Source organism: Diadema antillarum, unplaced genomic scaffold (assembly GCF_040938485.1).
Source record: "Diadema antillarum isolate AM-2024a unplaced genomic scaffold, OU_Dant_1.0 seq00000633_RagTag, whole genome shotgun sequence".
NCBI lineage: Eukaryota > Metazoa > Echinodermata > Echinoidea > Diadematoida > Diadematidae > Diadema > Diadema antillarum.
This window is the reverse complement of record NW_027271550.1, coordinates 2,292,518-2,312,044: the sequence shown is the minus strand read 5'-3', so window position 1 is coordinate 2,312,044 and position 19,527 is coordinate 2,292,518. Positions and strand designations below refer to the sequence as shown.

Here is a 19,527-nt window from a genome sequence, read left to right as displayed (position 1 = left end):
AATAAAGACAGCCACTTTGAAGGATAAACAGCCTGCAAACCATTGTATTTGCAATAATTTATGATCTTACATTTATACACACCTTTTTGTTATCATTGTCGACCATGTTATGCAATTTGCCATTGTCGTCCATGATATGCGAATTTTTGCAATTTTGTCAGAAAGGTAAATTTGGCCTTGTTCTACATCTCAGTGATTGACATGGACATGAAAGACTTCAAGTATAAGATTGATTTCCCTAAAGGGGCATTCGAGACAATTAATATGATGTACAATTTGTAACATATCAGGTTGTACGTTAATCAGAAGTGCCATACATACAGAGTTGTGAATGTTATTGTGGTCCTGGAGCATAGGCTATAAATCAAAACTGTGAACCCTCCCCCCCCCCAAAAAAAAAAAGGAAAGAAAGAAAGAAAGAAAGAAAGTAATGTACTGAACAAGGATGATGACATAGAGGCTCACATATTTCAGTAATGTAGCAATGTAATTCCATTACAATATCACTTCCTTAAGAAGTTCACCTGTGTACAATTTATGCATGCTTTCTTCTTTTGTGCTGCTTCCTTGAGCACCCAATCATGCATCTCATATGAAGCTGCCATGTCACCATCCTTATTCATTGTGATTTATTATGAATTTTGAAAACATTCTTATTCCTCACCCCAATCAATATTAATTCTGAAACTCTGTATACCTGGTACCCAGTGTAACCAACTCATACAGATGTTCTTAAAATGCAAAAGTCTGAAAATCATCTGGATGTCTCCTTTAACTGTTTCAAAATTTCTGAACTATTGACCAGCGATGTTAGCCATTCACATACAATTTTGAAAATAGAATTGAAAATGTCATTTATAAGCAGAATGCAGTTTCCCTCAATCATTTAACAGGAAAATGCAACATTATGTGAGTATAAGAAACTACTCTTAATCAGCCAATTATACATGAAGAAGAAACCATTTTCTCAGTATAATAGATGCTCCGAGTAGTCTCACCAGAACATGTTGGCTAGCTGTGTTACCTGTACTTTCTGTGGAATTAATACACTGTAGAAGTTTGGAAGCTGCTAGCCATTAATCAGTCATGTCATCAACTTGTGAATTCATTGTCATTATGACTAAAGATCGAGAATGCAATATGCTTGTATCATCATGATCACAGAGTTTTTCAGTCAAAACAGTGCAAGAACTCATGGTATCAAAAACATTTTAAAGGCAGTTTGCTTTTAACACTGGAAGAAAGAATGTGATTTATTGTCTGGCAGCAGGAAAGCAGATGATGACAAAGGCATGCGAATGCTTTAGAATACTTAGCATTCCCTTATATACTAAATAGATTCTTCCTGCTTGCTATTCATGATGTGTATCCATGCTGTGTGTGAGAGCGCAGATCAGGGCATTATGTGTGTATGATTGCAGGTACACACCACTGCGGTGTGCACAGGAGTGCACCGATACACAGAGTGCATATTTGATGTGTGTCTGTGTATGTCTAGTGTGTGCTTGTGTGAGTCCTGTGTGTGTGTGCGTGTGTGTGTGTGTGTGTGTGTGTGTTTGAAATGCTCTGGAGTGCACAACCCAGTGTGTGAACTCTCATAAATGCATGTGAATGCGAACTGGGTTGAATGCAGTTACAACCACTGGGATTCTTGCAGTGCATGAGTGTGTCCCAATACATGAGTGAGTGCACAGGACAGCTCTCTGTCACCTATGTTGAGAGATTTGCTAGTGATTCTGGTACAGCTGTCTCTTATTACTTGGAAATCACAAGCATTTTAGCTTGTCTAAACCAGACAGTTGTGATTACATGAATTGTGAGAAGGTTTATAGACAATTTCTGTCCTCTCTGATGACATTTCTGAATTGCAGGGCTTGAGATTCTACATATAGGGAAGCTCCTAACTTGACTGCCATGAGTGCAAGTTGATTTTTGCAACATGGACACCGCACAAGCACAGTGGAGGCCGTGGATGGCTGCTAGTGAAAAGAAGGTGTTGATGGACCTGGTGAAACAACAGGCTCCAGATTTATTGCAACCTGGAGAAGTAAAGAGGGTCTCCAAGGATACATGGGAGACCATTACCTCACAGTACAATGCCAGGACCTCCATCAGGCGATCCACCAAGCAACTCAAGTCATTCCTCAAAAACATTTTGATCAAGTCGCTTAAGAAGCGGACAAACAACAACTCCTCGCTGCCCTCCTTTAAGACCAACTTTACGCCATATGAAAAGAGAGTCCTCATAAACCTGGCCAAGAATTGCATGGTGCTGTTTTCACAGCTGAAGGATGGCGACACGCAGAAGATGAAGAGAAGAGCCTGGTCCAACATGATGTGGGCCTTCAACCGAACTCAGAGCATCACAACGCCGAGGACAGCCAGGGAGATCAAGACATGCATCATGAACATGTTGAACAGGTCGCAGGAGAGAGACGTGCAAGAGCTGAAGATGAAAATTAGGGAAGCCAATTCCACAAATGTCTTTGACTTTGGCCAACCTCTGGAAATGCTCACTGCTGGGACGCCCTCTATGCTGACACATGCAGATGATGTGCCTCAGAATCCCAGAGTGACGATGCAGTCCACTTCTCATATTCAGTCACTGACAAGCAAAACTGGCATAACCATGCAAGGATCATTCTCAGGACAGCAAGGACTTTTGTTACTTAGTGATCCTCTTGAACAACCATCTGCCAGCCAGAGGCCAAATATAGCAAAGGCTACCACACCTCCTACCCCGCCACTACTTATTCCCAAATCAGGGCATCTCAGGGGACAAATTTCATCCCGCAGACCTTGTCCCCGACCAGACACCAGCCTTCCATCGGGAAGGGTAGCAGCAAAATCCGTCCAGCCATCATCAGCTGCCTATCCCGTAATGTTGCAGGCTTCCAGCTACCTGCCAGCAGACATGTGTCAGGTGCCATCACAGACCTCTTCCCTGCACACATCTCCTCTGCCGACTCCAGAAGGAATTCTGCCGCGCCCGTCCAGTGCTGAGAACTCTCGCCTGGGACACGCTACTTCCATTCGACAGGAACCCATTGATGTGGATATTATTGAAATCAAAGAAGAGCATGAAGACTTGCCACTGGATGACTTAGAGGGCGCTCCAGTCATTGAGAGGTCACCTGACGCCAAGAGAGGAAAGCCCATTGAGCTGACAGACAGAGAAGCAGTGACAGGATCAGGGACTCGTGGTAAGTGAGAATGAAGCAGCAAATTGTGGTTACTTACATTTATAAAGTTCGTTCATTCTCAGAATGCATCCCCAGTTCATTATGTACTTCTGTTACAACCTTGTATTTTTTTCCAATCATCACAGTGTCAGTGCTCAGCAAGGCAACACTCGGTCAGCTGTAAACAGTTCAGTTTTTAGGGGGGTTACTGCAATCATAGAGATTTACAATGATTTCAAAACACAGGATGAACATAGTGGCTATGGCAAAATAGTTAAATTTCAGGTTTTGTTATTTGGGCCTTAGTTCGTCAGCAATTCAAGTTTGTCATAAACAGCTGTTCTTTATATTCTTCTTCATCAATGTATACTTCTACACACCCTGATGACAAATATGTGATATGCTCAGTACAATGTCTACCTACAAACTGATCGCTTAATTGCTCCAACAAGTCTTTTTTTATCATTGATCACTTGTTAATTATTATAATGATAATAATAATAATAATAATAATAATAATGATAGTAATGATAATAATAATAATAATGAAATAATAATACTCTCATACATTTATTAGGTGCTAAATACAGATGTTTCTAAATGCATAGTTTACTGGAAAATTAATATTTACTCCATAATAATAAAAAAATTTAACAGAAATATATGATTCAAATAATAGATACATTGTATTTAAGTACAATAAATAGATATTGAAAATCAAAGTCAGTGTGCACCTCCATTTACCAACCCACAACTGGACCATTCCAAAGGACTATCTGCTAAAAAAAAATGAGTTTTCAGCACAGTCTAAAATTGATTAACAGAAGTGGCGATATGTATAGGCAGGTAGAGAATTCCAGAGAGAAGGGGCAATTTTAGAAAAAGTGTGAGGTCCAGGAGGCAACTGCATTGTAGAGGATGAACAGAGGGATCTTGAGGAAGTAGTAGAACGTACGGAAATGAGATTCTGTTAACTTCCTTTTTTGGAGACATTTCATTGTTGTTAAATTTATTGTCCCAAAGTTCTATGAAGATGAGGCTTGTAACTTGATTGAAATGGGAATATGAATGAGTCCATGAATAGTAAATATATGCTGGTATTGACTCACTTGAAACATATATATTCCACTTAGAATACCTACATATGGATTGGAAACATTAGGAAGGTATAATCTATGAAAGCTGCACCAGCCTTTGACCAAAGAGCTACTTTAAATGCTCTCTTTCTTTTCTTTTCTTTCCTTTTTTGTGATGGGGGGGGGGGGGGGGTTTAAGGACACTTTTGTGGAATGATTTGAACATACAAAGACATAAACAATATGTACAAAAATTACCGTTTACTTACCTTTACATAAATAATTCAATCACTATACAGCTGCATGCATCTGAAAATCAGACAGATGTTTTGAATGAACCTTTGTAATATACCAAAATAATGCTAACTAAGGGAAGAGAATCCAGTGAGAAATCTCTTTTACTACAGTACATTCATGATGTTGGCTTTGCTCTGTATTAACTACATTTGTATGTGGTGCTCAGCAGAAGATATGTAACAGATATTAGTGTGCCTGCAGTTACCTGGGTTATTGATGTTCTGATAATGAAATGAGCAAGTTTGCTTGACTAATTAAGTGTTCAACAAATATGTTCATGTGCTTGTTGCATGTCAGTAGGTTTTTATCCTTTTTCTGTTCATAACTATCTGTGATTTGCCTTGCATTGTGTTTAATCTTAGTAGCCAAGAGGCAGACAAAAAGAAAAAAAAAAAATCTCTTGCAAGTTTATTGATCCATGGCTCATCATACATGTATCTCTGGTTTGGACTGGAATTGTTTTGTGGAAATCTTGACGAATGTTGAATGTGTTTCAAAGCAAAAGTGATTAAAATACTAGAATTGAACATAGAAGCTTTGAATCCTGGCAGTGCATCGTCATAGTGATCAGTCAATGTGTGGAAGTGTTTATGTCGAGAATGACTTAAATAGCGTGCAAAGATGGCCAATCACAAATTTGTAGGGTCACAGATCAGTATCACTGTTGTACAAAGTAAATCAAGAAATGTATGATTCAATGACTTTAAAAAAAAAATGATTGAAGCATTCATATTACATGTTCTCCAGTAATTGGAACAGGGCTTGGTGAACATATGTTTTTTACATTGTAGGTCATAAGATCAAAATATAATAACAAGGTCCTAAATTACTAATAACTTGATTGTTATCCATAGATTGTCCATTATTTATTGTATAATAGATAATGGTAAAGCATGATAAAGAAGCAAAGCTGGATATTTCCATTGAGATTATTTCTGCAAAGTCTCAGTGATTCTGCCAAAGGCTTTCTGAAAATTTAACTGTATTTTCACATCCTCACAAAAACAAAAACAAAATGGAAAGTGATGTGATGTGATGTGATGTAATGTGGAATCTGATGTGGAGTCCTTATTATCTGTTGAGATGTGTGCAACACTCAAGTGTCTCCAAAATAGCTCTGTGGAACCTTTGTGATTTTGCTATCAGATTGTGAATATTTGGCAGCTCTTATTGTTAGACTGGTAGCAGGATCATACAGTGTATTTTACAAGGTTACAGACGGAGATGATTCTTGAGAATAAAGTTATCATCAAATCATTCAGCAATTCGTCTTTCTGACCAAAGATTATTCTGTATCTTCGTGTTTGCTGCCCTTGTAGGTGGTGGTGATGTCATCCAGCTGGAGAAGGTGACCAATGATGCTGCCATGTACAGCGGTTCCTCTGCCAGCAGTTCTGGCACAAACCAAGCAGAGCCAGGAGGTATCCATATAGTCGTCCACCAGAATGGTCCCGAGCCTGTCTCCATGGAGGACGCATTGGCCCCACCATCCTCCCGGACTCCAACCACTCCCACCAGCCAGCCACACCTGTCACAACCCCACCCTCTGCGAGGGCACTCCCCTCAGCTGCACCAGTCCCCCAGCCCCAGCGGAGGGGGCAGTGGACACACACCACTCAACATTTCCTTGCGCGATGCCAGCACAGACCTCTCAATGCACATGGACGGTCTTGTGCAGTCTGCAAGTGATGGACAAATGGCCCGTGACAATTCAAGTTATCTCTTTCAGAATGTGTTGCAGTCAACAGAAGTGCGTGCGATGCCATGCGCTGACGGGCGAGAGGACATCCAAATGTCTGCAGAAAGTAATGATGTGATGTTAGCCAGTCAGAAAACGATGACATTACGGCATGCTCGTGCCGGTCAGTCGTGTAATGCAGCTCAAGCAGCGACGCGGGCAAGATTCCGGGGGAGGAAAGAGAGTCTTGGTAGAATGAAGAAGCGACTGCTCCAAGAAGAGTTTGACAAGCGTCTGGCGCTCATGCAAGAAGAACACGATGTCAAGTTGTCATTCATGAAAGACAACCATGCCATGCTGCTGGAAGAACATCGATGGAAGAAGGAAGAACATGAACTGCGCATGAACATGATCAGGATCAATTCAAAGTTTTGATTTTAGACAACCATGTTAGATCAATGATGAAATAGTAGTGATCATATTAAATGGATAGATGATTCGAAGAGTGAAGAAAAAAAGCAGAATGCACACACACAATCAAAAAGTACCCACCAAAAAGCCTTCCATGTAGTAAGGTATGGAGTAGAGGTAGGGAAAAGACATTCAAATTCTGTGAAATTGAAAATAAAACAAGAAATTTGGAAGAAAACCAAACCAGTGAAAATTACTGCACCATTTTGGCCAAATGTGCTACCAATCTTAGTAGCACACAACAGTGCTGTACAGGTGACAATTAATTGCATTTCATGCTCTAAAAAAAAAAAAGAAAAAAAGAGGTATTGATAGACAATTTCAAAAGCTTAGATATCAATCTGTCAGGATTTTATATTTGTAATCAGGTGTTCTTGTGCGTTGTATGTTTTGGAAACATGCATTTATACAATGTACTAAAGTAGTTACAATGCCAGCAATAAGAAATATTTAAGTAGCGGAGAATGATCACAATTCTGCTATTTCCCTTTGGTACAGCAGACATACCAGCAATCAGTCTCAATGGGTTTTTGTGCTGGCAAATACGCCACCTTGCATCGTCCAGAACTTAAAGCTCAGCTTTGGCAACATATCATATCAAGCATACACGAGTATCATTTTCAACCCAACGAAGTGAAAGCTTGTGTGTGTGACTGGTTTCTAGATGTTCCCTTTTTTTGCATTGATGTAACTTTGTAACAAAATCAGTGGAAACTAGACAAATTTGTCTCATGCTTAACAAAGTGGGTAATGACCAGTGGTCAACTTGGAATAAATTTTTATGACCAAAATGCTGCTGCCCAAAACGATTACCATAGTCTCTCACTTTATGAGTACAGTGTACTGTAAAACGAGGAATGTTCGCGTGCATTTTAATTTCGCGAATTTCGCGAGCGCCAAGTTTCGTGAAATTAAAATGCATGCGAAATTTCTTGTCTACACTCTATGCATTGAATGCTAGTGGCAATTTGCGAAAATTTCATGCCACAGAAAAGGCCGTTGGCTCCAATTCGAGAAAATTTCGTGCCGCGAATATATCATGTTTTACAGTACATCTGATATGTCATCACTTCCTGTTATATTGGCATTTGTCAGTCTCGGTGACAAGGAGAAGTCTAGATGCTGATTTTCTTTCGCGAGTTGTTAAAAGGAGGAACAGTCCCATAGCTTGGTTTGTTTTGTTTTGTTTTAGCATGATTTCAAGTTAGTATCTGTGGAGATGCCTTCTTGGTTTGTGAAAAAAAAGAGAAAAAGATAAAGCCCAAACATTGATGTTGACTTCCAAGGCTAGAGATATGAAGACGAAATTGTCCTGAGCATTTACTTTCCGCAGAATGAAGCCTTGTTCTCAAGAAAGGTTATAGCTAGTACTGAATTTGCTCGATTCCTGACAAGTTATTTCCTGTAAAAACTGAATTTTCTATGTGAAATGCAAATGTTCTCATATAGGAGTTTTGTAAAAAAATAAAAATAAAAAATTGAAGAAATTAGTATGTAAGTGTCAAACACAGCTGTAAAAGCTGCAATCAGGTATATAATGTTTCCATGGAAACAAGCTAAAGGGATAGTACAGTATTGGTGGAGGTGAAAATTAGGCTTCAACTTTCTTGCGAGATACCAAGAAAACACTTATGAAATAGTACAGAGCATACAATTTTAAGAGGAATTCACAGTTTATTTGATAAAAATCGAGTTTGGAATAGCTGAAACATCCAAAAACAGAGTAAAACAAAACGATCGTAATAAAATGTGGGTCCCACACTTTATTAGGATCGCTCTGTTTTCAATATCTCGGCCTCTTTAAAACCAATTTTCATCAAATAAACATTGAATCCCTCTTGGAATTACATGCTCTTTCATATTTCATATTTCATAAGAGGTTTCTAAATATCTCGTCGAAAAATGATAAAAACCTGAAGTTAAGTCTCAACCAAAACTATAATACGATCCCTTTAATGTTCATACTTTTCATGTCTGTTAAGAGCAGTAACAAGTGGTCTTGAATTCATTTTTGCTTCTTCAATATCTAGTTTTTAATGTGGCTTTGTATCATCAAAGATACTGTGTTAGATGCTTGCATTCCAGAATACTATACTGTATTATCTTTGTGTTTATGAGATAGGACGTGACATAGGCTTTTCAAAGGTATACCAGCACATACACACGTCATATTCAGCAGACAACAAAAACATTGAAAGCAGATAAACAGAACAGACTTGCTTTTTATTCTTTGGCCAAATTGGGATGTCAAGTGATGATTGTTTAAGTTAAGTCTCTATTTCTGAAGTGACATGGTACTTTAATTTTGCCACTTTTCAAACCTGAAAGTCAGTGAAGTTGGCACTTAGCTGAAGTGTGCAGTTAAAGGCAATGTGTGTGTAGCAGAGACAAAATGTGAATTTCAACATGGTGTAGGCATGCCAGAAGCCCTGAGAAAATGTGTTGAAAAATTTGTCTGTGAGAAAACTTTAGGTCAGCCAAAATTGGAGTGCAACTGCCAGCTCGCAATTTCTACCAAGGTCATGCTAGTAACCCTCAGTGAAATGAAAGTGTGTTAACAGCTGAAGGACATTTGACTGTGTTGTGCATAAGGGCTACAGGGCCACAAATGAGGTGCATAGTGAGTACGTGGTTCCTTTGTCAGTGAGCACTGTAAAGCCATCATTTCTAAGCATATTTCCCATTCATATTATTGTTTTTCATTTTGTAAGCAGTATGCTGGCTTGAAAGCACAATTCCACAGCATTTTCAAGTTGGCTGTAATAATTAGAATAAAAACCAGATGAGCAGAGTTGCAGAGGTCTTATCGAAAGCACAGATATAGAATAGAATCAGAAAGTGACGGAATCTTTGAAGTTTCCCATCTTTTTATGACTCAGTGATATTAGTTGAATCCACATACTTATAATATTTGCAGAGGTGATGTCATCACCATGCAAGTCACCTACTGAACTGTACAAAACTCTTCATCAAATTTCCTTTTTTGACGTAGAATCCACCAGAAGATGTATCCTTTGCTAAAAATCATAATACAGTCAACCTTTACTGAGTTGAATCTATTTGAATGAAGAAATAGCTTTGACTTAAAGGCACATGGTCCCGGTGATTTAGTCAAATATGCGTACGTGGGCGCATGGCACAAGTTTGCTATAGAGACCTACGCTATTGACTCCTCTTTAGTGCTTACACTGTGATGATACTGACCCATTTCCCCGAGTCTGTAGAAATCCGTCCACTGTAGTCACAGTTCAGCTCATGATTCGGCTGAGGGTGATGACAGCTTTAGCAAACTTCTTTTGTGATGTCATAATAAGAAGCATATATGCACACATCCTGGCATTACTACAGACTGCATGATGCGCAGAGAAGACAATGAAGGCAACGTCACCTAGCAACACCTACACGCTTTACTCTTGATGACAGCTCAACTTCGGCAATCTTCGTATCAATGCTAGCGGTGATCGGCAGTATCGTCAACAGCACCCTCTACACTACCGGGACTAGTTCGCCTTTAAAAGGGAAAATTCGGCTTTTGAGGGATTAAAGTCAATAGAATATAAAGAGAAGAGGACTTGAAAAGACCTTGACTGTGGCAATTATTTAACTTATGCGAGGTTGACTTAGGCAGGGTTGACTGTAGTCTTGTAACCCCCCCCCCCCCCAAAAAAAAAAAAAAAAAAAAAAACAAAAAAAAATAAATAAATAAATAAAATAAGATAAGAAATAAAAAATAGAACAAACCCATCTAACAATAAGGACTTTAAGGGGAGACAACCATCATCCCTAAATATAGCATGTTTAATGTTTCTGTGTGTAAACCAACAGATGGTTTATGAGGGAGATGATACCATTTTCTCATCTTCTAATTTGCATATGTGTGGATACAACCAACATGACTACCAGTATTCAGTAGAAACATCTGATACTTTATTAGTTCCATGACTTCTATTTTTTTTTTCAGATAATGATGAAACTTCTACAACTCTGGTCATCCAATTTCACTCTATTACCAGTGTAGTCAACATGAATAGGATGTGGAATTGCACTTAAAATATAGTACTGTATAATTGTGTAGATATACATGTGATATTTTGTCGTATGTTTTCCAATAAAAAATAATGAAAGTAAATCACTTTCATGTACGCCATGAAATCATTTTCTTTTTAATGTTCTGCATGGTAGCTGCAGTGTAAAGGCATTCACATTATGTACATAAAACTTGGTTACACAGGTTAAACTATGTATAGAGAGGTCATTAAACCAGAAAATTTTGTATTTAATATCTGTCATTATTATTCACAAATACACAAAACAATGAATTCAAGGGCATTTGATCAATTGATTGAGACTACAGAAAAAGACTTGTTTTATTTTAGTTTGTCGTGTCAATAAGATGGAAACTAGGCTCCTATTCTATGTCAAAATGGTAACAGAGGAACACACCACATGCATGAAGCATTCTGCAAGACACAGTATTAGTCCTATATTTAAACAAAATAGGGTCCTCTGTTGAGAAAGTATCACTCAGATAATACTGTTGATTCTAAAATACATTAACTGGTACATTTAGTGAGCAACAACAACAACTATCAGTACTTTTTGATGAAGATACATTTTGTTACAGTTGATTAAAGGCATAATTTACCATTTGCAGATGAAACAAAAACCCAGCATTACTGCTTTAAAATAGTTCTGAAATGTGAGTTAGGGACAGAAACAACCACTGTAAAAATCTGAATCGGTATAATCGATGTTAAGCATTGTTAAATGCACAAAATGTGAACAATAGTTGTAATAAAAATGTTTCCAGACTAAACCGTCTACAGCTATGGTTTATTGAGAGAAATACTGATATCTCCTTATATTTTAGGCTTTATTGCGAAAATGTTATATGGTAGGGTGTTTTGTGATACAACAGACCTACACATATGCATCAAATGTGATATCTTGAAAATTTTTTAAATCACTGCTCCCAAAGGTAAGCAGGACCTTTAAAATGTAGAATGCTTGTGGTTCGTTTGTCCTTGTTTCTACAAAAGAAAATATCCTCTCTTCAATATCACACAGCCTGATGTGAAAGGATCATAGATTTGTGAGAGAAATTTATGTCTTTTGACTTTTATGTTGTGGATCAGAGGTCAGTTTTTTTGCGTGAGATTTCCCTGTAGCAAATTATATTTACAGTCATGGACAATTCAAGATGAGAAATCTGCCTTTTTCCTAAATTGAGCAGCATTTGTGATGTCAAAATACTGTACAATGCATCAGTGTTTGTGTGTGTATGTGTGTGTGTGTGTGCAGTGCGTGTGTGTGTGTGTGTGTGTGTGTGTCTGTTTCCGTGTCTGTATCTGTTTCATAAGTTGTGCTAAAACTTCAGTTTTTTGTTTCATGTTACTTGAGAGATTACTGAGAGCAATTAGTGAGGGCAAGCAAATTTACATTCATTTTGATTTGATTTGATTTATTTGATTTATTGATTCCTGTATTATCATTGTACATGAACATACATGTAGATGTATATACTAGTATACATACATTGTTGGAGCCATACATACATAAATATCAGTTGTTGACAAAATATTTTTTCTTCATTGCCTTTACACAATGTACAGCAGAAACGTATCAGCAATACAACCGTACAATGAATAATTCAGTAGGCACTTGATTTGCGTGCAGCCCTCGTACATAATACACATAGAAAAAAAAATAGGAGGGAGGGATGACTTGCGAAGAGATAGGATAGTAAAAAAGGAGAAAGGGAAATGAGAAGTCTGTCTGCTTTCACTAAAGGCTTACACAAAGTTAGTTCACCTGGATCACTGATCAGTAAGGCATGACAAAATATTTCTCAACGAGGTACAGGTGAACAGTTACAGTTCATGGTTGGTTACGTGAGTCACATAATAGATAACATAATAAATGAAATGCGGCGAAGTTTCTACGAAGGAATTTCGTATATTATACACTAACAATGACAACGAAATTACTGATATCGAAAGAGTATCATTGTTTTTACAGCTTTCCAAAAGAATACAAGGACTTTAAACTTCGAATTTCAGAAGGAAGAGAGTTCCAAACATCGGGTCCGGTGTGTCTGATAGATTTCAGAGCCCTCACTGTTTTAGGATTATATAAATGAAATTTATCAGATTGTCTCGTAGGATAAGAATGTATTTCCTTGTTTAACTGAAATAGTGAGAAGAAAGAAGATGGTATTTTCGTTCATATTTAGGCCTGAAGGATAGATTCAGAGTTGGGTTTACACATGATTTTTATCTTTCATGGGGATGGATAGATGAATTTTTCAAGTGGCAACCGTGATGCGACAACATCGGATTGTGTGTGGGTTTATGTGAGAGTACGCAGTCATGTATTATGTTTTCTTTTTAGTCCCTTCCTCTGCTACCTCCATGCAGATCTTGCATGCATTTGAGACTTTTCCCCAAATAAAAGTATCATGATTTTTTAAAAAAAGTAAAAAACACACAGAATGGAACCCATTTGGTAATAGTTATGAAAAGCATGATAAATTTTACCGAGAATTTATGAACAATGAAAATTCAACAAGTTAGCTCATATGGCCTATGTCTAAATAAAACCTCAAACATAATTTTTGAAGAGCAAGTAAAGTCAACCCTTTGTGAAAATCCTTGAGAAACAGTCACTATAATGAGTATGCAAGAGATGATACAAAGTGAAATAACATTAACAGCTCTTAGTTATTCCATGGTCCATGGGTAGGCCCCTATTCCTATAGTTGATGATGAGTGCAGTACGTTAATTCGATTATCCTTCAGTTTTGCAAACTAAATTGAAATGACATTATACAAAATTAAATGAAATAATTTCATGATGACTAATGAACTGGACTTCACCGATTTCTTCAAGTTGATAGTTGTCATGAATATAATTATGTGGTCATTACAAGGAGATGAACACTAGGAAACCAGGATAACACAGATTACGTTACCATTACTCAGGGTAATGGGAGAGGCAATTACAATATGAATTAGGGGCTCAAACGTGGTAGATTGCATTTTGTGATAAAAGCGCACCACTTCATAATCATACATCGAACATGTAGGGCAATGGTATATATAGGGTTAATGCGAAAAGAAAGGGGAATAAAATCAATACACGGAACATTGCAAAACTCATTTATTTCTCACTGTGGAATACTGAGCAGCTTTGTCAATAAATCTCGAGAAACGGGGTTCTTTTGACACAAAATGACACCATATACAAGGTAAAGTTTTGTCAAGTTTCGAAATTTCCGTAAAAGCAAGCTACTACCCTGGATCCTCCGACGTTCAAAGGTAGAGTTCAAGTGAACTATTCTGTGAGTAAAGCAAAGAAGAAGCACGACAAACACTTCGATTCCTACAATAATGTTTCAAAAACAAACGGCAATTTCAATCGATTGGATAGAAGCTACAGGTGGGCAATACATAAGAAGAAAAATGACGTCATATGGCTATTTATAGCACGTCTGCCCGAACTACTTTCTCTGAACCTGCGAAGCCTCAACAAGGCTGTCTTGTCTGGCTGCGAAGCTGAGATGACGGTAGGTGTGGTGACTCACAGAATATGAATGGTTCCACGTCACCACGTATAGCCGTGGATCGCGTGTCGGGGAAGTAGTTTACTTCGACGAGACGCGGTTAGATATGTGAATGACACGTGGGGAAGGATTGGAATGCTGGAGATGAATCGTCTGATGATGATGCAGCGAGATATAAATTTACTACCGAAAATTGTCTCGTGTTGACTGTTCTCCGGGTTTACACTTGACACGCTTATAGGCCTATAATATATATCCTCAGATTAATCAGTCATGAAATGCTTTCAAGGAAAATACAATGTCTAAATTATATTAAGCTAATTCCCTCATGCTCGTCTATATTTTTGATTTGTCTTAATATATAACCAATATCCTATATAGCTGCATCTTGTTATCAGCATAAAATGTATTTTGGTGAGATCATTTTACCGAAGTCTCAATTTGTGAAAAAGGTTGTGTCTTGTCTGGGAATCACGATACAAGAGAAAGGTAAAACGTTATTCACGAGCTTAGACTACAAGACCGGCGCGCCGGGGCAGGGCGAGGTTGGCTCAAAAGTGTGACTGCTATCATGAATGTCCAGTACACGTGTAGGTCAATGCTGCGATCATAGACCCCCAGAGCGGGAGTGGCGATTGTGTTCATATGTCTGCAAGATACTCGCATGTCATAAATCTAAATTATCTCTGTCTGTCTGTCTGTCTGTCGATCTATCTATATCTATCTATCTATCTATCTATCTATCTATCTATCTATCTATCTATCTATCTATATCTATTCACCTACCCATTATATACCTGCCCATGTATATGTTATATGTATGTAGGTATATAGGCCTATTGTGTATGTAGGTCCTATGTATGTATGTATGTATGTATGTATGTAGGTATATGTATGTATCTATGAATGAGTGTATATCGTACATAATACATTGCATATAATGAACATAATATGATATTCAATAATCCATTATATCCATCTATTCATCTATATCTATCTATACTATCTACATACCATTGGGAATCAGGCGTTATGACACCGTCAGTTGACATACATATACAATTCTCTGAGTCTCCTGTTACCTGCTGAGGTGCTTGGAGATGTCAAGTTAGGGCCAATACCTCATCACTGAAGAATGTGAGCCGCAATACATATACTACCATGGGGCTACTACTATGGTACTGTATACTATCATAGCTAGCTCTACCAATGCCAAGGATATAACCACTCGTGTAGTCGGCGCCTCGTACTTCCTTGGTTCAATAAGACCAACCAACCCTGAAAGCTCAGTTGAACATAGAAATAATTCTATGTTCAGCTGAGCTTTCAGGTTATATCCTTGGCATTGGTATATAGCTAGCTATGATAGTATAGTAGTAGCTCCATGAGCTGTAGTACGCATCGCGGCTCACATTCTTCAGTGATGAGGTATTAGTCCTAACTTGACATCACCAAGCACCTCGATCAGCAGGTAACAGGAGACTCAAGAGGATTAACGCACACACACTTCTTAGCGATCACAAGTACACACAAACCAGGGATGTGAGACGAAACCTGCAACACACATTCACTTGCTCTTATTTGAAGCAGGGGGTGTTTTTTAAAGCCATTTATTTTGGCATGCACGTTTGGCCGGCAGGCGGAAATACAGAAGAAATGATGAAAGGGGATATTTCTTTTTTTAAATTGTCAATCCGAAGCCTTGCGGCTTGCATCATCGGGGAAAAAAAAGGAAAAGAAATATGAAACACTACAGGTACCAAAAAAAAACCCCAAACATAAACAACCGAAATTTATATAAATGTATGTATCATGAAAAGCCCCCAAAGCGCTAGTACTTAGGAACAAGGGCATATTCAGACAGTCATCCTCGCAGTGCATAATAATTATAGAGATGTACTAGTAAATCAAAGTAAAAAATAAGGTTGAGAGAGATCGACTAGAGATGGCGCTATTGCATAATCGATGTGCACCCTGAGCCCTTGGTACATGGAACATGGTGAGGCAAGAGGCACAAACCCCAACCTGTCGGGTGCAATGCTAAATTAACCGATGAGCAAGGAGGTTACTCGATATGAGTCATCTTGGGCATGACACATTGTGATTTAACGCCATGTCTGCGTCATGATTTTTTTTTTTCACTGTGATACTTGACAGATGACAGCTCTGAATTTTAAGAGTTTTATTGCAAAATGGGCTAGGCGCTATTTCTAAACATTTTGAAATAAGTCCATCATCAGATGGAGCGAAATAAATCCTTTCCCGGAATACCTCAGTCACTTGTAACATAACAATGAATATAATTGAAGTTATGATCAACATTCCTTTTTTTCTCGTTATTTTCTTATTATTTTTAGCAGCTTTTATCGCAACAATCTCAACATTAATGGAGATATAGTAACTCATTTTGCTATAATACTCTCTTGTTGTGTTCTTCTAGCTGGCGTTTATCTACAGTAAAGATAAAATGATAATTAAAAAAAATCCTTACGATATAAGTTCTTGCAAATTACAGTTCCTTATGTGCCGCCATCATTACATGATGGAAAAACAAACAGATGAATTAAAAAAAGGAAAGACTTCACAAATAAAAAAATGAGCGCTGAAGAATGACTGAATGATACTGATAGATCAGTAAATATGAAACATGGAAAGTAGGTAATGAATGAATGAGAAAATACACGTACATTGAAAATGGTAAAGCAGCAGCTGATGTTTCTTGCATTTAATGAATACACCGATATGTTTCACAAAACCAATAGAAAAAATTCAACCGATTTCTGTAAATACAGGAAATCAATTCAAAATTACAAAATATTTTAGACACAAAGTAATATCGATGGCTGGTAAAGCTCCCGCCTTCATTTTCATCACTTTACTGCATCGAATGTCATAGTCGTCATTTTCATTAGAATTCTTGATCTGTGATTTGTTTGGCAATATAATGTGGTTTATAGATACAAGGTTATTCTGACTGGAAATTATTAACCTTTTTATCCGCGATTGCGAGTTTAATGTAAAACAAAGGACTGACGTGCTCTTAATGTATAAAGTCTGGTTTGCATAAACATGTCGTACTTTAAGAGATAAAGTGAAAATACCTTACCGGTGTATAACAACCCTGAACATGCACGGATATTATATTGAGAAAAGATATTCTTTCCATCATGTAAAACAATAACACTGGTTTCAATGATTAGACTTTGTATTTTTCTCCATTTAAAAACTGTAACAAATGAGCTCATTTTCACCAGGAAGGTTGGAGAGAAATAATATTTCCCTGATTCAATTTCAACGGTAACAAGTCGAAATCCTGACAGCCGATAGATTATTACGTCACGATTGTTTCAGCGTTAACGACGAGTTATTAGGCAATAGATGCCCTCTGCAATGATGCTTATAATATTCATGATTATGCTAACAATGACGTACATTCACAACCGTCAGACTTTTTCTGTTGATCAAGATAATGTACAGAATCAAGTCACGCATGATATTTGGATTTCTCTGAAGTAAATTTGTTACATCGACCATTTTTTTCCAATAATGTAGTAGGCCTTATAGGACAAAGAGGACAAACAAGATTAAAAAAGATATTGCTGAGAATATTGTAAGATACTTTCTCCTACAGATCACACATAGACACAGTACAAATGGCTTCAAAACTATAATCATCTTGAACTATTAGCCTTTTTGGACAAGCTGCACTTTTGAGTTTGAATGCTTGCACGAGTTCATGAGTTGCTTATAACAAGAAATGAATTAACAAACGAGTTCATAGTACTGTATACTGCTTTATTGACGTACATCATGAGCAAAGCTCTCCAAAAGATCAAGATATCTTTCCAATATTGCTAAAGTCAAGTTTGCTGGAACATGTAATAGATGCACGGAGAATATCATAGTTTATTCTATGTTGCGTTTTACACTGTTTTGTTTTAAAGTTTACATTTTTCTAGCAGTATAACAACAAGAACATGAACAACAACATTAAGGCACAAATAATGATGGAAGAACATACTTAATGATCCTGGTAAGACACTCACCACACGCCAACCAAAAAACTAATTAACATCATTCTCAGCACTATTGATATCAGCACAGTTAACAAACTCATTACCCTGTGCCCCCGGCTTTTCCACGTATATAATAAAGGTGCAAAATTAGCGGTAAGTTTGTCATGGCTGGGTGCGAACGTTTAAAATGATATCATGATTTGGAGTGTTCTTGAGGGAACAATCATTATATACAATTAGTATATAAAAAAGCATATAGACATAGCAATGCTGAATACGACTTGCTTGGATTAATCTTTGGTGGATTATTCATATTCATAGTCATAGCAGACTGTTCTTTCTTTCTTTTTTCACTTACTATAGAACATTGCCACAAAAATTAATACCACCCCATAAACTTAGTAGCTTAAATATGACTTAAATACGTATAGCTAAGCGTTATTGCAACGTTTTGATTACTGAACTCCACACACATATATTCGATCTTGAAATTGTTACGGACTGCAAAAATCGAGGAAAAAATACGAAACCTGGCTGCATAAACGATGCGCAGAAACGATCAAACAGGAAATGGTTATTCGAGATGAGAATATTATGACAAGATAACTCATTTCTGGGTCATGACGATATCAATGTCAGTACATGATATCAACAAATCGGTTATCGAGAGACTTCCTTTTCATGGCCTTATCTGAACAATAGCTGGTTGCCAACTTCTTTATAACTGGGATGTCTCACCAAAGTGATAAATATTTCAATTATTTGGGAAATTTTATTAGGGCTTTCAAGGAGAATCTTAAATTCCAATAGGCAAATTTATATTGAACACAGGAATATAGAAAGATAAGAAGAATAGACAATTTTTCAGAGAGCATCAAAGTAAAAACAGACAAAATTACAGATCCATTTCCATCTGGACAAGACAAGACGATTGGATAACCCATATTCAGCTGCAGTATTAGTGCTGCTGGTCTAGTAAATAAAAGGAATGTACTTGCATTCGAAAATATACAGCTGCCATTACCATAAGCAGTAGCATTGCCTATTTCCAATATTACCAGTTATGTGCCTGGAAATGTCACTACTTTGCTTTCATCTTTCAAACAAAGCATATTCTCTAAATCTCTCATATATATATATATATCACTTTTAGGTGATACATGTTCAGAATCACAATCTTTATACGTCATCAGAAGTTGATACTGTATAGAAAAGTAAAGAACCCTCCCCCCCCCCCCCCCAAAAA

At 37.4% G+C, this 19,527-nt stretch overlaps 1 protein-coding gene across 2 annotated transcripts in view; it reads left to right on the top strand.

Annotated features, from left to right (window-relative positions):
* Window positions 1-8,197, top strand: part of LOC139736172 (uncharacterized) — a 58,848-nt gene extending 50,651 nt beyond the window's left edge. For both annotated transcript variants that reach the window (XM_071646907.1, XM_071646906.1), the window contains exons 2-3: window positions 1,872-3,203; window positions 5,875-8,197. In XM_071646907.1, the coding sequence (XP_071503008.1) occupies window positions 1,940-3,203; window positions 5,875-6,668 (2,058 nt within the window). In that variant the 5' untranslated portion in view covers window positions 1,872-1,939 and the 3' untranslated portion in view covers window positions 6,669-8,197. The remainder of the gene's footprint in view (window positions 1-1,871; window positions 3,204-5,874) is intronic.
* The last annotated feature ends 11,330 nt before the right edge of the window (window positions 8,198-19,527 follow it).